The sequence below is a fragment of the Polistes fuscatus genome, unplaced genomic scaffold (genome assembly GCF_010416935.1).
Source record: "Polistes fuscatus isolate 324 unplaced genomic scaffold, CU_Pfus_HIC Scaffold3, whole genome shotgun sequence".
NCBI lineage: Eukaryota > Metazoa > Arthropoda > Insecta > Hymenoptera > Vespidae > Polistes > Polistes fuscatus.
Genome location: NW_025113107.1, coordinates 13,774,121 through 13,801,731, shown reverse-complemented (window position 1 = coordinate 13,801,731; position 27,611 = coordinate 13,774,121). Strand labels below are relative to the sequence as shown.

Below are 27,611 nucleotides of genomic sequence, written 5' to 3'. Positions count from 1 at the left end.
ATAAATTAATCGAAAGTTATATATATATGTGTTATGGGCCATTTGGGAAATCCGGAATTATGAACATTGCGTAGGCGTTGTTCACAATTCACAGACGTTTTTTTTGAGCAAATGTAGGAAACAGAAGAATTGTCAAGGACTTTTTTCTCTAAGCATTGTACATAATACTTTGATATCCTATAGAATTTCAAATTACTATGTAAGCAATGCATTCCCGTCTAGCGAAACGGTTTCTTTCATCCTACTATAAATTCTTACACACTCGTATTCGTATTACTTTACACTCAGGGGGACAATAAAGAATAACATTTCCTTAGTGGTATTTATAAAGAAATTGTTTATCGATATTTTTTGTAGATACATCGATGCACACACTTCTCGAATTTTTTTTCACTCACACACACCCATCCACCTAATCAATAAAATTTAAGATTATAACGCTCTTATATTAGCATTTTTACATTTTTATTTAATTGTTTAAACTAATGTACATTTATTTTTAACGTTCCTGTGCACTGATGACTTCGAGGGTAAAATTTTCACCTAATAAAACATAAGATCGATATTTATCAATATTTAAAATACGTTAATAAGAATGTAATGTTGAAACTAGTACATATGTGTTAAAACAAGCTGAAATATAAGAAGAGTGCATTAGTGCATTAAAATAATTGTTAATTAATCAATAGAAGTGTCTATTGTTGTTTAAAAGCTAAGAGTACACGATTTATTTACCGTCCTCTTCGAAATTCGCCGTTGAACTGAGCCGTTGTCCTCTATCAAATTTATTTTATTAAATTTTGTTTATGTGCCCTTCCAAACGTTGCGCATGTGTCTAAAACGAATAATCCACCTAATCAATAAAATTTAAAATTATAACGCTCTTATTTTAGCATTTTTACATTTTTATGTAATTGTTTAAACTAATGTACATTTATTTTTTACGTTTTTATGCACTGATGACTTCGAGGATAAAATTTTCACCTAATAAAACATAAGATCGAAATTTATCAATATTTAAAATATGTTTATATAAAATATGTTTATATATATTTTTAACGTTTTTGTGCACTGATGACTTCGAGGATAAAATTTTCACCTAATAAAACATAAGATCGAAATTTATCAATATTTAAAATATGTTAATAGGTATGTTATGTTTAATCCAATGTACATGTGTTTAAATATAAGTAGAGTTGATTAGAGTATTCAAATAATTGTTAATTAATATAATTAAATATGTATTTTAGTTTAAAAGCACCGTATATAAGACCGACGTACCGTTTTCTTCGAAATCTACCGTTAGACTGACACGTTGTCCTCTATAAAATTTCTTTCATTAAATTTTGTTTATATGACTTTCTTAAAAAAGAAATTCTATTTATTACGAATATTACTGTTTTTTATGAATATGTAATCTTTGGAAGGGACATATAAACTACAAAAAAGACAAGAGAAATAGATCATTGATCTATTAAAATCAAAAGATCAAAGATGGATGGTTTTTTTTGCGTACTAGAATAATGCACTTTAGGATAACGAAAAAAGGTAAAAGAATTTATTTTTAAAAGAATTCATATTTTCTTTTCAAGAGTAACACAATCCTTCAGAGTAGAGATTTATTATAGAACGTGTGTGTGTGTGTGTGCGTGTGTATGTGGGTTTGAAAATGTGGGTGTATGAGACCCACGTTTAATTTGAAGTTATTCTATTCGCATATTTTCCAACGAACAATTAACTTCAAAGTTAACATTTAATTATTTAATTTTTAACAATTTATTATATTGACTTGGTTAAATCATATAAAAAAAAAAAAAAAATAAAAGTATAAATTTTTTAACAAATACCAGACATTTCATCGTATACGGTGTAATACGTTTTGGTGTACATGAAGTATCTTTGAATCACGTGGGAATTCATTCTTCGTTTCGTATTATTCTACTTTTTTGTTTGTTTTGTTTTTTTTACAGTCCTATGAATATCAAATTAATTTTGAATCGTTTCTTTTTCAATCCAAAGACAACAAACAAACAAACTTTTATCCAAATAAAACTGACTTTGACAACAACAACAACAAAGTAACGAAACAAAAAATAATAATAAAAATTGTTTCTACTTAAGCAGCAAACTTTTCAATCTAACTAGTTATAAAAAGTTTCGAAAACGTTGTACTATTTCTCTCTCTCTCTCTCTCTCTCTCTTTCTTATGCGTTAGTTTAGTTTTATCTTAAGATTTTTTTTCTTTTAAAAATAGATAAGTGTAGGATTTATTCTATCCTTGGCTGATACCGTTATATTAGAAAACAAAATGATGATAATAATATCGATAAACACCTTGGCACGTAGTACGATTGATTGGCGAAAGAAAGGTAGCATAAAAAAAAAGGAGGAAAAAAAAGAACCAAAAAAAATTAATGATTATACATACATACATCCCGTTGGATAAAGAAATCACGTTGACGTAATGACACCATGGATATTCTCGAAGGTGTATCACCATCGATGGACACGAAAGAAGAAGAAGATGAAAAAAAGAAAAAAAAGAAAGAAGAAGAAGAAGAAACAGGAGGAAGAAGAAAATCTTAGGTGGAAAAGGGATAAAAAAGAATGAGGCATAAGGGAGGAAAAATAATCCGATCGAATTGAGTGGGCGAACCTCCTCCTCCCACTATATTTACGATCTATTCAGAATGAATGTGGGGGGGGGGTGGGGAGTAAGAAAAGAAACCTAACGATCCAGAGAAAACAATTTACATTTTTCTTACTTTCTTTTTGTTGTACCAAATGATCGGGAAAAAAGAAAAAAAACAATCGAACAATATAATAAGGTTCAATTACCAATAATACTTTGTTTAAGAAAATTAATATTAATATATTAATATATAAATATTATATAATTTTTAGTTTTTTTTTTTTTTTTGAGACGAATCGAAGAAAAATTCGGCTGATATACAAAAAACAACAAAAAAAATCACACGGACACGTACACATAAAGAATGTATTGTTTTAAACTGAAATTAGTTAAAAAGAAAAAAAAAACATAAATATTAATACATATAACATAAGGAAGTGGTGTAAGTCGTCAACTACTCTTGGTCGAAGCTGAATGGGTGATGGTGGGGGGGATGGGAGGGCGGCGTGTTTGGTGAGTAGTGGGGGTTGTTACGGGAGCGCGGACTGGAGGGGGAGTAGGAAGAAGCAAAGCAGCAGTCAGTCGACCGAGCGACACGGGCGCGAACGGTGGTTGGTCGGCGACTTTATTTCATCTCGATTTCCGTCTATCTCTATCTCTATCTCTTTCTCTCTCTCTTTCTCTCTCATACTATCACTCGCTCTTTGTTTTCTTTGATTTTACGTAAACATGCGTAGAATATATACGACGTACATATAAAATCAAACACATATATATACACATATATATATATATATATGTGTGTATGTGTATGTATATGTAAATGTGTAATATGTAATTATAGATAGATGAATAATTATTATAGGGGATAGAAAGAGAGAAAAGAGAAAGAAAACGAAGAAGAAGAAGAAGAAGAAGAAGAAGAATATCGACAGTTGTTTAGGTGCTTTCGTAAAAAAAAAAAGAAGAAAAAATAATACACAGCAAGAAAAAAGGTTATGCGAAGAAGAAAAGAAGATTTTCTCTTGGATGAAGGTGACAAGCTCTCCTCCCTCTTCTTCGAGACCGTTTGGACTGTCGTATCCCTTCGATAATTCTCCCAGGTATGTTCCCCTCCTTATTTCCTACCTGTCACATTTTTGTCTTATATTTCGATCAAATGTCTTTTTTTCTTTCGATTACGTTTATAATATTACGATTATTATATTAACAGAGTAATGGGTTAAAATATTCCAACGAGTTTGTTTTGTTGTTGCATCGTTCGAAAAAAAATCATTAGCATTCTATGTTAGTTATTCGTATTCTAAAGATTGTTTACGAATATGATTATTAATAATTTCAGAGGAGTTAAGTAATTGGAAAGTTTGGAATATTCCAACGTAAAATATGCTTATGTTAGATGTTATTATTATGTGCGCGTGTTTAAGAGAAACAAAGACAGACAGATAGAGAGAGAGAGAGAGTGAGAGAGAGGAAGGAGAGGGAAAGCTGATGTGCCTTTTTCACCCTCTGACGTTTGTAGTTAATATAGACGTAGTAAGCATAAACGAAGCATGCTTTGGCCACGCGGTGGATTGACATTCCTCTTTCGAGTTATATCGATCGAAAATTTATATCCTTTCTCGTAGATAATTTTTCTTCTATTATTGCGAAATCGTCTCGAGCATCGATTTTTATCTCTTATCGTTTATTTTTCTTTTTCGAAATTGAATTATTAATAAGCCAGAGAAAGAGAGAGAGGGAGAGGGAGAGAGGGGGGAAGAGAGGGAATTCTAATGTTTTACTTTTTTTAATATTTATCGATCATGCTAGGTTGAACGTCTCGTTACGAATCGATTGATCTAACATATTCTTAACGTATTATATTATATTTGTTACTTTTTCTTGATTTGTGTATATTTGTCTCTCTCTCTCTCTCTCTCTCTCTCTCTGTCTCTTTCTTTCTTGCTCTCTTTCCCTGCATCGTATCTTCGATCCGGCTTATGTAGAAGTACTATTTAAAGAGCGTTGGAGAAATGCGATCAATACCAAGAGATTCCTAAATCAATGTTTTGTAAGTAAATTTTTCATGATATGCACGAAAAATTGATCTTTCGATATCCTCACACGCACAGATTTTCGAATAATTGTTTTTTAAATCTTATTTAATCGGTTCAGTCTCAATTGAATTCATTTAATAAAAGAAAAAGAAAACACATTAACCTTAATCGATCGATACAAATAAAAAATGATGTTTTAAATTAGGATAGTTGGAAAATCGTTGAATGTAAGTTATCGTCGTTTTTTATTATTTTTTATTTGTTATTATTTTTTTATATTTATCACGTCTACTATTAACGTCATCGTTCATTATCGTTATTAATAATAATAATTTTATTATTATTATTATTATTATTATTATTATATGCAAGAATGAAGCGAGTCGAATGATTGCTTTTGAAATATGCAACGGTTTTCCATTAATGAACACGATGAACATTATAAACGAGGGACAATTAATTTACGTTCTATTTTTTTTTCTATATTTCTCTTTCTCTTTGTGATTCTTCTTGTCATCCTTTGCGTAGAAATAAATAAATAAATAAATAAATAAATGCAAGAGGAATATTTCTTTTTTTTTTTTTGGTTTTCTTTCGTTGCGTTATAAAACGTGAGAACAGTAACGTTAATAATAACATTGCCGAAAGTAATGCACACGTGTATGCACGTTTGTTTGCTTGTTAGAGATAGACCAAAAATTTCTATCACATTTTGTATTTTTTTTATACGTATACACGCGTATACGTGTATGCATTTAATTCAGTGTTAATCAAAGCGTTGCTTTGAACGCATACACACGTATAATAAAACATCTCGTGTTATCTCGATGTCAATGTATTTTAAGGTTGTTATTTAAATATCAACACTCCTACATAATCTTTTCGTGGACCACTTTTTCGTCGTTCATTATATATTTTCCTATGTTTTTTTATTTAAATTTAATGCATATTACATTTTTAAATATATATCCTACATTTTTTTCTTTTGGAAAAGAAACATATTTACGTATTTACGTATACATATTACGATTGTGTTTTTTTGTAATTAAATTTGTTTCTTTAATAAGCGTTGTATATTCGTTTGATATGTGTGTATGCGTGGGCTTGTTTTTAAATTTTATACGTTTGGAAGAAAAGTATATGTATATATAAAATTAAATATTTAACTCGCGTATTTTTGTAGATATAAAAATAATAACGAAAATATGAGAACACGCACTGCAATTTCCATTAGATAATAAATTTCTTTTATTTACAATTTTTAAATGTATAAAATACCTTTTTTCGAAACGTGCGAAATGAAAAAGTACACGCATATTTTGTAATTGTTTAACATACGTCAAAAGTAATACTTCGGTGAATGAATCTGTGTAATATTTTCAAAATACGATCAATCTATTATCTAGCTCTTTTTTTTTTCCTAATCTTGCTCTCTCTCTCTCTCATTTTTATTTTCAATTTGATTTTATTTTTCTATTCTCAGAGAATACGACGCTCTTTTAAAGTTCATTGTTATTCGTTTTATTTCCTAAATGATTACGATACACGCATACTAAACCCCCTCCCCACCCCACTCTCACACATACCAAAATACCCACACACAATTCATCCTAGTAATACCCCGTTAAAGAGATCTTCGAACTTAATTTGCATTGCAAATAAAGCGTAGAGTTTGTTTTTCAAATTTACCGTGTTAGGACTGGTCAAATATTTATTTTTTTTTTTCTTCTTTTCTTTTCTTCTTCCTTCAGTCTCTTTTTTTCTTTCGCCAGCTTATTTCTCTTCGCGCGGGAATTTTCATTTACGCGAAACTAAACGTTCACACTTGTGTAAACATCGATCGAAACTTTATGCATATATATATACATATGTGTGTGTGTGTGTGTGTACGTGTATGTTTGTGTTTTATATTTGTTTTTCTCTCCGCAAAAATTCACACGTTCTTATTGGTTCTCGCGTTAGTAAGATTCGAGAATTTAAAAGGTCTAAAATATAGCTTCGGTAATTTAGTTCAATCGTACTTTTTCTACAATACAATGAAGGTGAAAATACAACGCAACATAATACAAAAAAAGAAAGAAAAATAAAACAAGGGAAAAGTATGTCGCACGGTTTACTCATACATTTGCCAAGAGATATAAGTATTTGCATATAACTGCAGTACACAAACACACACACACACATACACAAACACAAACACACACATATGTATATCGCTATAGTCTCGATATCTCGTAATTCACGTGCACCTTCCTAATCGCTTCGTCTTCCGGTTTTATACACGGTGACCTCGACTTACCTATAAAAACCTTGGACCTCTTATTTCAATCACGAATAATATCGAATAAAAACTTTGTCTATATTTTCTTTTCCCATTCTATATACGAAATCGTTCATTTTACGATTAATGTTTTTACGTAAAAGATTAAGCAAAAAAAAACCTTGAAAAAATTCATAAGTTATAGTTTAGTTCGAGTAATACCTCATATTATTATGACATGTGCAAATGTGATTGGTTAAAAAGTTGTTTAAAGAAAGAGAGAGCGAGAGAAAACAAGATTCAAGGAACGTTCTTCCCTTTTTTTCTTTTACTTTTATTTTTTTATTTCTCTCTCTCTCTTCTTTTCCTTTTTCCATGTCAACGTTTGAAAAAAAAAAAAAAACAAAAAAAAAAAGAAAAAAGCGGAGGGATGTATCGACGAGTCACGCGCAGAAACCCCCGGTCGTTCGTTTTATCGCAACGTCGTAGTCGGGATAGTAGTACTTTAATTTGTGAGGTTACAAAAAAAAAAATGTGTCGAGAGGGTGGAATACCGGGTGGAAGTATACGAATCGATTTTTTCGCGTAAAACGATCGACAAAAATTGTTAAAAATTTATCGTTGCCCCTATTGTTTTATAAAATCCCTTTAAATATATATGTGATGTTTTCATTTATTTTATTTAACAGTACATAATGTGTGTATGTGTGTGTGTGTGTGTGTGTGTGAAAAATAATATATATATATGGTGGTAAATTTTTACTAGATTGATTCTACACAATAATTGATAAATTTATATAAAACAAATGTCAAACTTGATAGATAAATGTTGTCAACGATAAAATGAATCCACAGTATGCATATTGCATGTATAATACGTGGCGTACGCGTGTATTATAATGCGCGACGAGTACACAATTTAAAATATAATTTCGATGGTGTGAGATAAAAAGAGGATATGTCGAGATTTCATTTGTCCCGGACATAATACTCGAAGTTAATGCAACCGTACACGAGTGTCCTATTAACGTGTTCTCAAACGAATAATACGCGAGTTTTTCGCTAAATTTTCCGGTACATCAACGACTCGTTAAATCATTCCCACTGTTCTCTATTATTTTCATTCTCTCTCTCTCTCTCCCCCCCTCTCTCCCCCTCTCTTTAAATATGCATATATGTATCAGATAGATGACAGTATTATTTTTCTTTTTTGAGTTTCTCACTCAGCTACCCTAATTACTTGACCTTCCGACACATTAATGCATAAACCACCCACGCGTATACACACGACGACCTTATCGAAACTTGTCTGACTTTGCTAACAAGTAAGGTTTCACCTCGTGGCATGATAGTCTCAGTCTTCGTTCATTTTTCCCCCTTCTTTCTTTCTTTCTATCCTTTCTTTCTTTCATTCCTGATTTTTCTTTTTTTTTTTCGTCTTTTTCTTTCTTACTTAACTTCGTTCAGATACCTCAAGTATAAAGTTCATTAACTGTTTCTTACTCTTAATGGTAATTATCTAATAATATTTCATTTACAAATTTTGTAACCCTTTTATTTTATTAATTCGATGTCACAGCATTGAATTATTGGAATTTATTATTTATATTTAATTAAATATAGAGTTTGCGTAAATAATTGTTCAATGCAAAGTTCAATTGTTTCGTATTTTTTTTTTTTTACTTTGCGCCAATATTTGTAGATTTAACAATGTAGATTTTATATGTATGTATGATATGTAGATAACAATTTGTAGATTTTAACAATATTTCGTCTATCAGATTGTAGGAAATATATTTGTATTTTTTTTTGTTTTGTTTTGTTTTTTATTGCAAAACTCTCGTTAATTCATCGATGTTCATCGATACGTGATATTGTTTAGCGTACTGAAAAAATATTTTTATGGGTAGTTTTAACGTTCTTTTTTTTACGTTTTATCAAAAAACGAAACAAAACATAAAAAATAAATCATATCCAAAAGGATTACGTTAAATTGTCGAAGTTGGTAGTGTAAAAGATGGAAACAAAAAAAAAAGAAAAAAAAACAGAGATATAACGAGGGATTAAATATAAAAAATAATTTCTTTTTTTTATTATATCCGTATATATTTCTAATATATTTAAAAAAAATTAATATAAACTAATATATTTATAATAATATTAAAAAAAAAAAGAAAACAGAGATATAATAAGGGGTAAAATATAAAAAAATAATTTCTTTTTTTTATTATATCCGTATATATTTCTAATATATTTAAAAAAAATTAATATAAACTAATATATTTATAATAATATTTAAAAAAAAAAAGAAAACAGAGATATAATAAGGGGTAAAATATAAAAAATAATTTCTTTTTTAATTATATCCGTATATATATTTCTTTCCTAACCTCAAATTTAGCCGAGGGGGATGAACTCGTGAAAATTTCTCGAGAAGTCAAATATATAAAGACCACTTTTATAATACACACATACATATCAAATTCTTTTCACATACGTTTCTTTTTCATTTCCCTCTTATTTCCTCATAGACTCTTATTCTCCTTGCGTCATAGGATCCGACTTTTAGATTTTTTTCTTCTACTTCTTCTTCTACTTCTTCTTCTTCTTTATACTTCTCTTCTTTTTACTTGACATTTGCCACGACAATGGATTACTCGCATTGACGTAATTCATTGATAATTGAAGAGTCTCGTTCGATCGGCACGTTGCGAAGAATTCTACTACGTTTACGAGATACACTTCGTTTATTTATTTTTATTTTATTTTATTTTATTTTTTAAATATAAAATCGTTTAAACGTATTTTTGCACGTAAGTTTCTATTAATGAAGGAAGAAAACTTATTTCTTATTTGCGAATTACTTGTAACGAGAGAAAAACCATCCCCTCGGTAAAAATTTAATTCCTTTCTATCCCCTTCATCCCCACCCCACTGTCAAGTTTTACGTACATTCATGCGAAGAATAAAGTGTAATGAAAAGGAGAACCTTCTTTAATGTTCCTTCGACGATAACAAGTAATGCTTTTTTTCCTTATTTCTTTCTTTCTTTCTTTCTTTCTTTCTTTCTTTTTTTATTCTCATAAATTTCCGTAATAATTTTTGCAGCTCTTCTCTCGTAACATTATAACGCTCCTTTTACGTTTAAACTTTGAGGTATTACGAATCGTAATCCAGTTTCATTGCCTCCTTCATTTTCTGTAAAATGAAAATAATTTACGAGTAAGAGAATAAATAATCATAATATGATAATAATAATAATAAAACTAATAATAATAATAATAATAAAAAGAGAAAAACGAAATATCGATAACAGGTATAATGTTTTTTCTGTTTTATATTTTTTATTCTTATCGGAAATTCTTTTTTTTCTTTTTTTTTTTTCGTAAAAAAAGTATATAGAAAATCGAACGTGTAACGAGATAAAAATCGGATAGAATTTTTTTGAAGGAAAAATAAAAAGAAGAAATGTACTTCTTTTCTTTTTTTTTTTTACTTGACCTCGCAAGCACGCGTCATTAAAAAAATAAAAAAAGAAGAAAGAAAAAAAAAAAAAAGGAAAACGAGTAAATTCGTAAGTTAGAATTTCGTGAAAAGTTTTCTAACGGAGGAACGGCCCAAGGGATAGAAATTTTCGTTATTACTTTGGAAGACTCGTTAAAAATATTTTTCAAGTATATCAAATCGCGTTATCGTGCTACTAGCGTATATAAACGCATAAATATAAACTTTAAAACGAATTTCTTATAAAATAAGAAAAACCATAATATATATATATTTCTACACGAGAAGTTTCTCATTCCTTGAACTCTAACTAAAATAAGATATATGAAATGAAAAAGTACAAAAAATTACAAAAAAAATAACATTCGAATTAAATGCAATACGAAATATCGATGACAAGGAATTAGATGATTCGGCAAGATTAATTCTCTAAGGAATATGAAAAAAAAAGAACAAGAAAAGAAAAAAGAAAAGAAGGAAAGGAAAGTTTTCCATTCGTTTATTTTAAAATCTAGTTTGTTCATTCGCGATAACTTCGAATGAGATGTCTTAGGAAAATCGATAGGCTCGGTCCACGTCAAGGACAGTTTTGCGCACTTTCATTCCATCTCATCTCATCTCATCTCATCTCATCTCGTCTCTTTCTCTTTAACTCTTTCACTCTCACTCTCACTTATTCGTACTCGTTCTCTCTCTTTTCTTTACACACAGTTTCAGTCAGTCACATCCTTCTTAAAATCGTATCTTTCGTGTTAGTTCGACCGGACGTCATCTTTGCGGAAAAAAAAGAAAAAAAAGAGAGAGCGAGAGAGAGATCGGAAGAGAAATAAATAGAGATAGAAAAATGTGATAAAAATATTGAATAAGATAAAAAGAAAGAAAGAAAGAAAGAAAGAATGAGAAGGAAAGATAGAAAAATATTTCTACGTCTAACCTTTTATCGAAATTAAAGGCACGTGATTCAAGGTATTGTTTAATTTCCAAACAACGAACTAACACACACACATACACATACTTATACGTACTCCTACATACTCTGACACACACATATCTACACCACTATGTATATATACATATTTATGGATATTATATATGGTTGAATGCATGCAAGACTCGCTCGGAATAATGTTTTCACAGGCACGGCACTGGGAGGATGATGATTGTTTTACTCTCCCGTACTTGTATTTTGTCAACATTTGCACGTCTCACCGATCGGTTCGTTTGAATGATCGTTCTGACAATTTTGCACGAGAGGAATCCCTGATGCGTGTTGCGGTATCTTCTCGTGTATTATAAAAGCGGTGATATATATATTTTTAAAATAAGATTTACATCACATTTTTCTAATTTTCATATTTATTTTTTTATTTTCGATTATATTTCTTCCCTTCTTCTTCTTCTTTTTTTTTTTTTACAAGAGATCGTTTTCGTATATATTATTTATATTGATTTAATATTCGTGTTAATTTTGTAAAAGTATTTTTATCGAATAAATTTATTCATTTTTTATTATTCAAAAGGGTAAAAAGAACAACAACAATAAAAAAAGAAACAAAAAGCAGTGATCGCGTTTAAAAATTGTTACAGAATTGTTACAAGAATTACATTTGAACATTCAAATAATAATATTTAAATAACAAACACTATCAAACTGTTCATTTTTGATAATATAGTGAAAATTACATTGAATTTATTTAGTTTTAAATAATGTGCTGTGAAATAACTAATAAACTAATTTTGTTTTGTAATTTTGATTTAGACCACTTCCATAATTACGGGGACACATATTAATATTAAATAATAATATTAATTAATTAATAATAATATTATTATTTATTATATATATTAATATTATTTAATTATTTTATTATATATATTAATATTATATAATTAATAATTATATATGTATTAATATTAATTAATAATTAATTAATATAATAATATGGCCCAATGTAAAATAAAATAAAGTAATATGGCACTATTAATTAATTATATTGTAATTTTGGGGGCACATATTACACACATATATTTTATTGACATATTACTATATTACATATTAGAAATAAATCTGTCGAGAGATCATTATGATTTTCTAAACTCAACGAACGTCGTAGTAATCGTATCGTATCGTATATATATAGTTGTCTTCTTGACTTTTGGCCATGACCTTTGAAAAGAAATTGTTTCGAGATACTCCGAGCGCTTCCGTTGTGTACCTTGCGAAAACTGTCTTGTTCCTTTTCCAGTTTCTCTTTCTCTTTCTCTTTTACTTTCTTTGTCTGCCAGTTTGTCTGTCCATCCGTCCGTTTAACTCTATCTTATCTCTATTCTTTTATTTTTCTTTTTCTTCTTCTTTTTCTCGTATTTTTTTCTTTTTTTTTTTGCAGATGTTATTTCCGAGGTGAACCTTTTGTTTTCGGTGACGCGTATAATAAAACCTGTAGATAAAACTCTCGTTAATTTATCGTCAGCCCTTCCGCATCCGTACCTTCGTACCTTCGTACCTTCGTACCTTCGTATTTTTTCAGAAGAGTTTCTTTTCTTCTTCCTCCTTTACCGTAGAATATTTTATGGAAAGTAAGCAAATTTTCTCTCGGTTTTTATTTTCTTTTATTTTTGTTCTTTTTTTTTTTAACTTAATTAAATAATTCACGCGAACCTTTATACGAGACCTTTAAACTGTTTTTTTATTTATTTATTTATTTATTAACTCTCTGCAATTTGTATTTAAACTTTATTAAACTTTCTGGATATTATGAAAGAGAGAGAGAAAGAGAATGTGTGTTTATCATGGATGATAAGATTGGAAATAGAGGGAAAATATAATAATACTTTGATACAAGTCGAGAAAATAAGAAATGAAGAAAGGGAGTGGGAGGGGGGAGAAACGGAAGATGCATTTGAGATAAGAGTGGAAAAAGAGAAATAAAGATGACTGGTAATATGAACGAAACGAGGAAGAAAAAAAAATAAAAAATAAAAAAACTGGTGTTGTTACTTATGTAGCCACGTAAGAAGTTATACTTTTTCCCGTACCAAAAACGAAACATAACCTCAATAACTTCAAAAATAACTTTAAAAACAGACTTCAAACAAAAAAAATAACTTAAAAAAAAAAACTGGTGTGTTTGTACTTATGTACGCACGTAAGAAGTTTATACTTCTTTGCCGTACCAAAACGAACATAACCTCAATAACTCAAAAATAACTTTAAAAAAAAGACTTCAAACAAAAAAATAACTTAAAAAAAAAATAATTATTATTTATATATATAAGAAATAATAAAAAAAAAAAAAGAAAACATCAAAATATAGATATCAGTCCCCACTAATATAAGAGAGATATATCGAATAACTTCACGCGTCAACAGCCATGGCGCGGTACAGCATTAGTCTCGCTCGATCATTTAAGTAAAGCAGCAGCGCTGAGTACGATTAGTATTTGGATGGGTGACCCGCTGAGAAAAAAAGGGGGGAAGAAGAAAAGGAAGACAACTTCATGCCGTATACTTGAAATCGCTTGCCGCCCGTCGTAAAATACCGACAAACTTCATGGTGTCGTTTTCCAGACCGCTCGGAACAAAATCACTCCTCATATATTTCCCCAACGCGCCAAAAGACGTATAACTCAAAAATATATAGAGAAGTAAGAGAAAGAAGACAGGAACGATGCACGAGGGTGTGCATAGATATAGATAAATTAGATAAGAGATAAAAGAAAATGAAATAGAGAAGTTGAAGTCTCGTAGAAATGAGAGAAGAAATGGATGTGTATGGGAGGTGTTCGGAGTTTGTGAGATTGTAGAATTGTGGGTCGAGTAAAAGTGGGGTGGGGTGAAAGTGTGGGGAAATGCGGCAAGCAGAAAAGTGCCATTGTGCAACGGGTGAAAATGAAGCGGGAACGGTTAAGGGAGCGGAGAAATGTCTCGGGGGTGATTGTGGCACGAACCAGAAGACGCGAACCCTATTTTTAAGAAATGCCTTGCTTTCAACAATTGTTTGAAACTCGTTTATATATACGTGCGTATGTGTTGGTACGTGTGTGAATCGAGAAATGAGCAAATTATCGATTTTAGAAAAGTCGAAACTAAATTTTATTCTCAATGGTATAGAAAAAGTTGAGATATTTGATGAGTATGTTGAAAATGTGACGAATGATGATGGCATGCACGCGTGTACATATATGTGTGTGTGGTTATGAAAGGAAAAAAAAAATAATATATTATGTAGAACGATTATAAAGAGGAAAAAGGTTACATCTACACACGTGGCTTTTGCATAGTCGAGTATTTGCGTACACACACACACACACTCATACACACACACACTCGCTCGTTTGGGCTCGTAATAAATATATCTAGATATAGTTATCTCTCTCTCTATGTTTATTACACGTTTGTTTCGATGTAGTAGTGTTTAATATTCCATCTATCTCTTTCTATTGCACTCATGTCGGAGAAAATGACCGTGGTAAAAGTCGAAATAAGTTTTTTCAATGGCCAACTAAGAAGTTAAGATCTTTGAGCGTGCTGAAAATGTGACGCATGATGTCGGTGTCGTGTATGCATGAATGTGTACGTACGTGTCCTACTACTACCTATGCGTGGAAGAGGAAAAAAGGAAAGGAAAGATTAGAACGGGAAAATAGGTTACATCTACATGTGGCTTTTGCATACTCTCGAGTATTTGTATTCTTACAAACACACTCATACACATACACACACACACATACACACATATACATAGGACAAATGTCTTTCTTTCTGTTTATTACATGTTTGTTTCTCTGTTCTTCTTCGATATAGAAGTTCAGTGTTCTATTTATCTTTTTCTATCTGTCATTCTCGTGTTTCTGGTCTTATCGATTTAGTAGACAAACTCGTAAAGCCCATTGGCTTGTCGTCCACGCGACCTTTTCGCTTTATCGGTTACGAATTTTGTCTCTTCCTCGATGCAACTCCTCTAATTTTGAGAGAGAATGAGTTGTATTTAAATGTGCACGCGTGTATATTTGTGTGTATAATTTTTTTCTTCTTTTTCTTTTTATGTTTGAAAAACAAAGAGAAGAAAAAATCAATCATACTTGTCGAAGTATTTTTTCCGTCGTAATATTTGCTAATAATTTTATAAGAGATAAAAGTTATCTAAAATTCGTGACTCGTAATTTTTGTTCAACGACTAATAATAAAAAGAAACTATTACAAAAGCATCGAGAATTGATGACAAATCTTTGAAGAGGAGTACCTTTTAAAAAGCGTATAGAATGTTTGTTGTCTAGAAAAAGAAACATTCATTTTCGATTGATTTTTATAGAAAATATATACGAGATATTTAAAGAGAAATGTTATTGTTTTTACTAAAAAATATTTTCTTTTTCTAATGCAAGTGATATAGCTAGAAGATTCTGAATAAAACTAAATAAAAAAATAAAGAAAAATAAAAATAAATAAAAATAAAATAAAAATAAATTAAAAAACTAAAAAAACAAACCAATTGCAAAACATAGAAAAAGAAATGACCTAATCGATTTGTGAAAAATCAATTAGAAATTCTTTGTAACTAATGTTTCAGACGAGAAGGTAGTTGGATCTATTAAGTTTAACAGATAGAAATGTTTGATTAAATTTATTATCTTATTTCTCGGATAAAGAAGCGTGGGACAGTTATCTTCCTTTTCTTATTTTTGTTCTGTTCACGCACGTGCATCTCATCTACGTTCTACTATCCTGTTTGCTCGTTAACCTTTAGTTAAAGGTTCTCCTGGTAAGCGTTAACATCGTTGCTCACGAAAATACTTAAACCGGGGGCGTTGATGATTTATGTTAATACGTATCCCCTGTTTCATATTAATTATTCGGAATTTTCATATGTTACAACAGTGCCCATGTAATTAAAATATCCTTTTCGTTAATAAATTAAATGTATAGAATAATATGTGAAAATGAAGAAGAATTTGAGATTCATGAAAATTCGAATAGTTTATATCTGTAAAACCTTCTATAAAATAGATAAATGATCGTTTATTAATATTTAAAAGATAAACAACAATGAAAATAATATATTATTTCAATTATATTTGATTTTGTTTTGTTTGTATTTAATAAATTAAATATATAGAATAATATGTGAAAATGAAGAAGAATTTGAGATTCATGAAAATTCGAATAGTTTATATCTGTAACACCTTATATAAAAATAGATAAATGATTGTTTATTAAATTATTATAAAAAGATAAACAACAATGCAAATAATATATTATTTCGATTATATTTGATTTTGTTTTGTTTGTATTTAATAAATTAAATATATAGAATAATATGTGAAAATGAAGAAGAATTTGAGATTCATGAAAATTCGAATAGTTTATATCTGTAACACCTTATACAAAAATAGATAAATGATTGTTTATTAAATTATTACAAAAAGATAAACAACAATGAAAATAATAATTATTTCGTTTGTATTTAATAAATTAAATATATAGAATAATATGTGAAAATGAAGAAGAATTTGAGATTCATGAAAATTCGAATAGTTTATATCTGTAACACCTTATACAAAAATAGATAAATGATTGTTTATGAAATTATTATAAAAAAATAAACAACAATGCAAATAATATATTATTTCGATTATATTTGATTTTGTTTTGTTTGTGTTTAATAAATTAAATATATAGAATAATATGTGAAAATGAAGAAGAATTGTAGATTCATGAAATTCGAATAGTTTATTTCTGTAAACACCTTATACAAAATAGATAATGATCGTTTTATTAAATTATTATAAAAAGATAAACAGCAAGAGAAAATAATATATTATTTCGATTATATTTGATTTTGTTTTGTTTGTTTTCAAATATATTATATCTCATCGAGTGTTTAATTATTCGTAATTTATTATTAATTTTATTATTCGTAATTTATCGTTTTAACCTTGTCTAATTAATTTTTATTTTCTTTTTTTTGTTACAGACGAATCGTTGCTCAGTCAACAACTCGTGTACATCATCATGTCGAACCAAATGAAATATTTTCAATCGATAAAAAAGGAGACTAATTTAAATCGTCCTATCGTTAACGGATAACGAATTTCATTAATTTACGATTAATATTTAATATACTTTAGACGATAGGAATTATCGACAAAAATTCAATTATTCGATTATGATGACATCGAGCTAACATCGATTATTAACCAAACAGAGATAAGAAGAAGAAGAAAAAGAAGAAGAAGAAGAAGAAGAGGAAGAAAAGAAAATAAAAAAGAACAAAATTAATGATTAAAGAGAAGATTCGAATTAAGATTACCATCGATGATTTCTAAATCAACGTTTAAGGGTCATTCTTCGTTCGATCGAGATGAAGCTGAACGATAATCTGACAATGGAGGGTGAGTTTTCGATAGATATGGAACAAACAATCCAATAAAAAATAAAAAGAAATATTTATAGAGAAAGGATTGTTCGAATCATCGAGCGTGAAACGAACGAGTGTTAAGCTTTTCTCGTTTATTCGGTCCTTTCGTAGATTTATTTCAACCATACGAATTCGTTTTACGTGCTGCTATCCCGTCAAAACGTATTACATTTTTTTTCTATCTCTTTTTTTTCTAGGATTTCTTTCCAGGTCGCACGATTGGTAGTTCACTCGAGATATTTGTAAAGAATATTCTTTAAAAAAAAAAAAAAACAAACAGAAAATGTTACAATATTTTTTTTTTTTTTTTTTGAAAATCCCCATAGTAATTTGATTTATTCTACATGTTTTTTTTTTTCCTTTTCTTTCTGTATTTTTTTAAATAATATTCCAACGAAAAGATATTCGAATATCGAAATGAAGATATTAAGAATTTGCGTTACTTTTTTGTTTGAAGTTAAGTTTGTATGCTTTTTCGTTTCTTTCTTTCCTTCTATCTCTCGTTCTCTCTTTCTCTGTCTCTTTTTTATTTTTATTTCTCAACTTTGCACTCTTCTTTCCTCTTTCCGAACTCGGCGCTCCTTTTTTTATCGAATAAGCATGCAAACGTGAGAAACTTTTAAATTCTCCTTGTGGGAGTAGTTTTAACCTTTAAAGATTAGTTCGAGAAAACCGCAAGTGCATTTTCTTTTTCTATCATTCTCTCTGTCTCTCTCTCTCTCTCTCTTATTGCATTTTCCGGTAAAAGATAAATCGTACGTGCGGTTTTGTCGGTCAAGTTGGAAATTTCGAAGGAAGTCGATCGCGAGAATATTTTTTTTCCTTTTTTTTTTTCGATTTTCTTTTTCTGTTTTTTTTTGTTTTCTTTTACGAGTAAACTCGTCCACACACGAATTAAAGGAAAGTTTTTCTTTCTATCTAATTTACATGATCGGTAAACGCGTATGTTAGATGAAATTCCAAGTTGTTATCCAACTAATCGAAGTCCGAGTTAGTTTCGAAGTTAATCATTTTAAGAACACTCTTCTCCACCCTACCTCCTCTCTCCCCCCTCTGCCCCCCTCCTCCTTTAAGTCCCTAATATGAAACTTTCCTTTTAGATAGGTCCTGTCGAAACGTGCTTAAACTCCTTGACGTGGTATAAACGTCCCTAAATCTTTATTGATCTTTCTCATTTAATATTCTCCATTTACTATGACTTTATTCCATTTTCTAATAGCTCATCTCACTTCAGACCATTTCGAAAGGAATTTCTAAAGGAAAGGAGGAATGATAAAGGAACGGTTCAAAATTATTACCGACACATTTTTCTAAAATTTATTTTATTACTTTTCAACGAAGAAATATATTTTAAAATTAATTTTTACGTATTATTATATTCGCAGTTTCTTTTTTTTACAATTTTATTAAAAATTTATAGTTAGGACGAACGAATTTATCGATGATTTTTAAAATTATATTAATTAATTATATTTATTTTATTTTATTATAGATTATATGAATTATTATAACGAACTTTTTGTTTCAATTCTTATCGTTGTTTTAACGAATCCCAACGGTTAGAAATGATTTTAAGTTTGTTAATTTTAATAATTATATTTGAAAAAAAAAAAATTCTTATATCATAGGATGTTAAAAAAAGAATACCATCGAGAAGATAACAAACGATGATACGTTGTTAGATTCGATCGTTGTGTTTTTTTTACAATTAGAATTTCGTTGTCCTTGAGGACAAGAGAAAGGCTTTAAATAACGCGTTCGAATGATACAACGATGGCCCTCGACCTAATTTCCACTCGAGTTCACCAACCTTTTTATTTTTGGTCACGTATGCATGTAATCCACGAATGAGAGAAACACGAAAAGAGAGAGAGAGAGAAAAACACACACACACACATACAAAAAGAAAGAACAGTCATCGACTTTTGTCTCGTATCGATTAGATCTCGTCTAAAATTATCTCGCGAGTGTGTGTAAACGAAAATTGGGAAAAAGTCAAAGAAATAATTAATGAAAGCGTGTGGCAAGCTCGCGTATTATTGGATTGGCAACTAATTGTAAGTGATTGAGGATCTCATCGATAAACAAATCACATTTAATTCAGTTTTTTTGAATAGCAAAGATCAGAAATTTCGATGAATTTAGAATTATGGCATAATAATATTTATAAAATAATATTATAAAAATTATTAAAATATTATTATATAAAAAATTGTTATAATATTATAAAAATTATTAAAATATTATTATATAAAAAATTATTATAATATTATAAAAATTATTAAAATATAAAATTATTAACAATTATTAAAATATTCCAAATAATAATTATGGAATAATAATATGACAGTACCTATAATTGAATAAAGTTATATTTTTCAAGAAAAATTTGGAATTTTCTTTCTCATTTAAAATTCTCAATCACTTAGTTGTCAATCCAATAAAAAAAGTTGATACAAAATTGGCTATAAAAAATTCATCAAAAAGAATGGTTATACATACAAGTTTCGTGAAACATTTGAGAGAAATATGAGCCACGTTCATTGCACAAATCGATTAACTCGACTTTTTGAAAAATCTTAAATTTAAGTGTAAAAAAAGAGCACATGGTATGATCAACATTTTTTACATTTATACAAATTTTCCCAAACGTAAAAAATTAACAAACGACAATATTTTATTTTTATGTCCATTGAATAATAAATAATTTATTTCAGAAGTCATTTTGATTAACTTCGTACTTTTAATGGAAATCGTTGCAGTAATTCAAACTCAAATGCACCGGCAAGCGCTTCTTTTTTTCTTTTTTTTCTTTCTTTTCTACAAAATTTATTCGAATTTATACGATAAAAGGAATTTTTAAAAAAACCAGTGGCACAATTGTTTCATCGCATTTTCCTCATCTTTTTTCTTTTATAAAGTTAATCGATTTGTGCGGTAATGAACGACTCGTGTATTTATTATGTATTCGTTAGTTCGATCGCATGGCAATGAATTCAATTTTGTGTTGTTAATTTCGTTTAAGATAACTAATTTAATAAGGATCACGATTACGCGACGACACATAATTCATGAATAATTATTTCCCAAGCATACTTTCTTTCCATTTTAATTATCAACAACGAATTTTTTTCTTTCGTCTCTCGAGGAGGAGACTTTGAATTTGCTAAAAAAAAAAAAAAACGACGAAATAATAAAATAAAAAACCAAACGTGCGAATAAAATAATTTTCTCACGAGAGTGGGGGGGGGGTTTTGTTTTTTCCTTGTAAAAGAAGAAATGAACGTTTTCATTAGCGTAATAAAAAAGTATCGTGAACAAGTATACGATGAAATTTCAGAAGAAGAAGAAGAAGAAGATACTAAGGTGAGGGATAAAGAGATAGATGGAAGAAATACATTAATTATAAGAAACGTGAGAACAACGTCTCGGATTATCGAATCGTTTTCATAAGAAATCGATATGTGATTTGAGTGAAAGTGTAAGGGGGAAGTATCACCACTCTCTCTCTCTCTCTCTCTTTCTCTCTCTCTTTCTCTCTCTTTCTCTCTCTTTCTCTTTTCGTATAATGGAACAACTCGAGTATATATAAATTTATCGGAAATTGTTCGTTTCCTCTTCGTATACGAATTACGTATCATTATAGTGAGTCGTCTGAAACGACAGGTTTAATGGAAAACTACTCGAATTGAGAGATATATTTTATTTATATATCGGGAATATAACAACAAATATTATATTATATTTATTTTTATTTGGGAATATATAAAAAGATAAATAAAAATGCATACGGAATTGTTTTCGAATAATATTAACGAATAATGAAAATAATAATAAATAAAATATAAATCGTCGAGTAAACACATTTTTTATGTTTCTTTATTCTTTCTTTTTATTTACTTCATTTTTCTTATCTTTTTTTTTTCGTAAATAAAAAAGAAATATCGAAGCTCATTCGTATTACATTGGTCAACGTAATATCATTGATACGCTCGTGTTGTATTTTCCCTTCCCACTCTACCCCCCACCCCACCCCAACCCACCCCACCACCCCACCTCTCTCTTATTGTATCAACGTTATTACATTCGGTTTATGGTTTATAGAAGCATTATGAATTGTGTTTCTATCCCTCTGTTTCTCTTTTTCATTCTCATTCTATTCGATGAATGTCAGGTACGAGAATAGAGAGAAGGCATCCACCGTTCCAAAGCACCGTTGCACTTTCCATATTTGCGATGATAATAGTTTAACAGAATTTCTACGCGTTGTTCGGGGGTCCTTTCATTCATGATTTCGAAGTTCCGTTGATGTTTATTCTAGCGTGCTCGGATAACAACGGCATACGTGAGAGAATCATATGTTATATTAATGCATTCAACACACATATCATATTTATTTGTCTATTATATAAACTATAGTTAGTTTCAATACTCTCAAATGGGAATGAAAAGGACGATTGGCAGGGTGGGGGGTGGATGGGAGGGTGGAAGAGGCGCGATTGGTTCTAACGAGTCGAATATACAAAAAAAATAATAATTTACGTGAAATGAGACTGAGAATGTATTTTCAAAAGGTATACTACCTGAGTATTACTGTTTCTCTCATTAAATTTTATTAGATTGTACATGTAATAGAAATGTGGCGTGGAGGAGGAGCAGGTGGGGGTGAGGGGGGAGGTGTAGGTGGGTAAGGAAGGAATTGTTCTAGTTTATTTTCGCACAGGGCAATTTATTTGATTCGATCGTTCATTTAGAGCACACTTGAACGAGTTGCTGCTAACAGTCGAACGAAATCAAACTAACGAGCTTTCTGCATCGGACGTTCGCCATAATTGGATTATCACGATCAGAAGACGTTTGTAGAGAACCTGTGTGTAACTTAAACTAAATAAGAGATTACACGGAAGGAAAGTTCGTAGTTTCGAGTTAGAGAAAAAAAAAAGGATGAGAAGAAGAAGAAGAAGAGAAAATAAGATCGAAAAGAAGGAATAGAATTTAATTGATTTTTTAATGCTCTTATTCTTCTTCTTCATTCGAGATAAAAGTGAGTGTGGGAATGGCACCAATGTTTAAATCGTTTCTGTCAAAAGTGTGGGTGGTTGTATCGATTACGTTCGATGATGATAATGATTAATTTTATTAAAGGATCCTTAAACTCGTCAGAATGAGAGAGAGAGAGAGAAATAGAAATGGAAAGAGTGAAGAACATAGTAAAGGAAATTCGTATGATAGATTCTTGATTAAATGTTTAACATTGTATTTCTATTGACTTTCTCCCTATTCCTATTTCAATTGTTTTCTATTTTTTGTTTTGTCGTTTACTCTCTTTTTCTTTTACTTTTTAACGTCCTATCAATTCAGGAATGATATTATCACCAATCAGATTCGAGATACAACTGTCAGGATTCGGGAAGAAGAGTTTTCAATCTGCACAGTTTTTTCTCGTATCATCCAGTTTGCGTAAACGTGTTATATTAAAAAGAAGGATTTTTTAATTCGATTGGTACCGTTTTCGTGTGTAATACAAACACACACACATACACACACATACGTGGACGCATACACGTGCATGGTCGATGAAAAGTTTTGAAAATTTCTATTGTTTTCCAACCGTTAATTGAATTTCCTCTTACACAAATATAACACACATACACATACACATACACAAATACGTAAACGCGCGTCACATGTACATGCAATTTGCATCGATTCGCGAAACATGCTAATATTTGGAATATGAAAAACGTCGAGGAGTGTCGAGGCTGAAATTTTGACGATTAAATTCAATTAGAAATTTGTTTTCTTTTTTTTCTTTTTTTCCTCCGTTTTCCTTTGAACGGACGTTCGATTTTTCGTCCAATTAAAATTCATTCGTAAGACGAAGGAAGAACAATATGGAAAGGTGTTTTAATGAACGAGAAGCAGTCGAATGTACGAATGAATGGAATGGATGGATAGGCAGGTAGGATATTACGGAAAAAAAAGGGAACATTTCTTTTCCGTTCTTTTCTTTTCTTTTTTTTCCCCTTTAGAAAACACTTTTTTTTATTTCTTTTTTTTTTTTTTCTTGTATTACACGTGCCACGCGAGATGTTGGATTTGCGTAGGTTGGAAACCTTTTCTTTTATTTTTTTCTTCTCTTATTCTCTCTCTCTCTTTCTCTCTCTCTCTTTCTCTCTCTTTCTCTCCTCTCTCTTTCTCTCTCTCGTTCTCTCTTGTTTGACGTGAAAGTGAAATCGAGGTCTGGACCGAGGCCGGAGATGATAATTCGTTCGTCCTGTGTATTTGCAATTCTACTTAAAGTCTGACAATTTTACCGTAACCCCTTCTCTCTCCTTCCCACCTACTCTTTCTCATTTCATTTTATTCTCTTTTTTTCTTCTTCTTTGTCTTCTTCCTCTTCTTCTTCTTCTTCTTTCCTACGGTAGAAGAGAACGGTATGAAAGTCTTATTATGCTTAAGATGCACTTAAAAGCTGACATAGAAAAGTTTGTATGTTGAAAATGCACGAATTTATATTACGTTAGTATACGTGTATATATGTATTACGTGTATACCTGTATTTGTATGAACGTGAAAGAAAATACTTTGAACAAACATTTATAGTCAACGCTTTAAAGCGCGAAAAAAGAGAAAAAAAAAAACAATTTGTTGATTCGTTGCTAATTTCTTAAAGCTCTCTCTCTCTCTCTCTCTCTCTCTCTTTCTTTCTTTCTATTTATATATCTATCTATCTTTTTCTTTCCCTCGTACAGCTCGTTTTAATTTCCCTTTTCGTTCAAATTATTATCCGACGAGTAAAAGTTTCCAGGTCGGTTCGTTCTTTATATTCATCATTTTTTTTAAAGAACCGTTTCAATTTGTAAAGAGAAGCTTACGAGAAGTTTATAAAGAATATGCTTTTTCTTTCTATCTTTTTCTATTTGTGCGAAGGTAAGAGAGAGAGAGAAAGAGAGGGTGGTGACAGGGGGAGAGGAGAGGGTGAGTTTTTTTTTTCCCGACGAGAGATTGTTTTAATCATTTCTCATTTTAACCTCTTTTTTTTTTTTTTTATTTTGTTTCCCTTTCCCTTCGATATACATATTTCTTTCCACGAATTTGAATATTCAATATAATCGAATCAAATTCCGCGAATTTGATATTGAATATAATTGTGTTCGTACAATATTTGATTTATTTATTTATTTATTTATTTATTTATTTATTCCACGTTCCTATATATTATTCTCTTTTTCCTTTCTGTTATTCCGCGTTGTTCTACTACATCCATAATTAATTATTCCGTTAATCAACGTTTTTATTACAATCCTTTTTTTTCACATTTCCTCCCAGCGCGAATAATAATAAGTTTTGCGTGAAATTATTCGAAAACTTCCAGAAAATCAAATATTTATTTATTTCAACGTATTCGTAACAATCATTTCGTTTCGTTTCAAAATTTATCGACGATTATCCAAAAAAAGAAAAAAAATACGCGTGGACAATTTTTCGTTAAGATCAACAAAATTGCAATTGCATTCGTTTGAAGATCCATTGTATAAGAACTTTGAGTTATCACAGTTCTTGTATGCGAATAACGAGAACAAAAGAACAAAAAAAAAATACAAACTGTGGAAAAGTTTTTTATTATAGGTGAATCCGAAATTGCAATCGGGTGGGTGGTGGTTGTGGTTGCGGTGGTTGTGGTGGTGATGGTGTTCCCGTTACTCTTCTACTCTTATTTCATTCTTTTTAACTGTATACCGTATCGTGTACGCAGGTAATACACTTCACTCGTTTGTACCAGGATCGATGATACGCTTTTGTACGTATCGATATCGAAAGTAATTTAGGTGGCAATATTTTTCCGACAAAACGTCGCCACGATTCCCCCCGTTTGTATTCATGAAAGTTGGCGTTTTTCTCTCTCTCGCGAGAGTTTTTTTTTTTTTTTTATTTTTTATTTTATTTTGCCCCTATCTCTCTCCTTTTTTTTTGGGTTTTTTTTCCCTTTGATTTTGTTTTTTTCCTTCTTTTCTTTTTTTTACAACTTTGCTCGTCCAGTCCAGGCACGTGTAATTTAGTTGGGACGATTTGAAATCGAAAAAAGTAAAAAAAAGAATAGAAAAGAACTATTAATTGAAAGGGACTCGTTTTTTTTTCTTTCTTTTTTGTAATTGTGGGATGGAAACAATTCAAACAAGTTGAATTTTCTTCTTCTTCTTTTTCTTTTCGTACAAAATCGTCGTTCATCGATCCGATATTATTTCAAGATTTTCGTAATTAATTTTATTAAAAATTTAAATTAAAATTAATTAATAATATTAAATATTATTAAAATATTTTTCATAATTAATTTTATTAAAATGACACAAAACACATCGTCGTTGGATAACTTATGCGAGAATTACGATTTCATTTTTGTCAATCATAATTGTCACGTTAAAAAAAGAAGAATAGAATAAAAGAGAGAGTGAAAGAAGGGGGAGGAGGAGGGGGGGTGTTCAGGGTGGAAAGAGATGCAAGCATATAAATAAGTTCGATAGTTGGTTCGACCTCAACAACGTTTGCATTATCTCGGTCATATCCTCTTTTCCGTCTACGGTTCGTTCATGCTAACTCTTTACAATTGGACCAAAGTTCACGCGAATGTTATAACTAATATCACCATTTATAATGTTTTTCAATAGATATTAATAATATTTTCTTTTTCAATTTGCGCGATACACTTATCTCGCTGCTGCATGATTTATTATTATTATTTATTTATTTTAATTGGATTCGGTGCGAATAAGAAAAAATTTAACTCGACGATGATATTAGAAAAACAATTTGTCTTTTTTTTTTTGAAGTTATACTTCTTTTGGCGCGTTGGGAAAATGTAATGGGGAGTTGATTTTGTTCCGAGCGTCTGGAAAAACGACACCATGAAGTTTGTCGGTATTTACGACGCGCGGCAAAGCGATTTCAAGTATACGGCATGAAGTTGTCTTGTTTTCTTCTTCCCCCCTTTTTTCTCAAGCGGGTCACCCATCCAAATACTAATCGTACTCAACGCTGCTTTACTTAAATGATCGAAGCGAGAACTAATGCTGTAACCGCGCCATGGCTGTTGACGCGTGAAGTTATTCGATATATCTCTCTTATATTAGTGTGGACTGATATCTATATTTTCATATTTTCTTTTTCTTTTTTTATTCTTTCTTATATATATATAATAATAATTATTTTTTTTTTAAGTTATTTTTTTCTTTGAAGTTTTTTTTTGAAGTTATTTTTGAGGTTATTGAGGTTATGTTCATTTTGGTACGGCAAAGAAGTATAACTTCTTACGTGCGTACATAATTACACACACCAGTTTTTTTTATTAAATAAATCTTTTTAACTTGAAAAAAAAAGAGCAGATAAATTGTTGCCGCGATGATCGAAATTATTTTTATTGGTTTTTTTTCTTTTCTTTTTTTTTAAGATAATAATCGTAGCTTAATAATAAAAAATGAGAGAAGAGTGTATGAAATAATAGGATAGGAGAATACACACAACACTCGACGAGATATAGTAATCATCGTTCGTGTTTTCTGCGAAGTTTCATTTCTTTTTCTTCTCCTTCTCCTCCACTTGTTTAATTTTGTCTTTAACTTTCTCATCTTCTTCTTCTATCTTCTTCTTCTATTTTCTTCTTTATCGTAATCGAAGAGAGACAGAGAAAGAAAAAATTGAAGCTGAGTCGAGGGGATAAAATAAAATTGAAAAGAATAAAATTGATATAGAAACAATTA

The 27,611-nt window shown here is 29.9% G+C and overlaps 1 protein-coding gene across 1 annotated transcript in view; it reads left to right on the top strand.

Annotated features, from left to right (window-relative positions):
• Positions 1-3,580: 3,580 nt before the first annotated feature.
• Positions 3,581-27,611, top strand: part of LOC122520104 (serine/threonine-protein kinase STE20) — a 73,696-nt gene continuing 49,665 nt past the window's right edge. The window contains exons 1-2 of the mRNA XM_043640061.1: positions 3,581-3,735; positions 17,410-17,827. Of these exons, the coding sequence (XP_043495996.1) occupies positions 17,797-17,827 (31 nt within the window). The 5' untranslated portion in view covers positions 3,581-3,735; positions 17,410-17,796. The remainder of the gene's footprint in view (positions 3,736-17,409; positions 17,828-27,611) is intronic.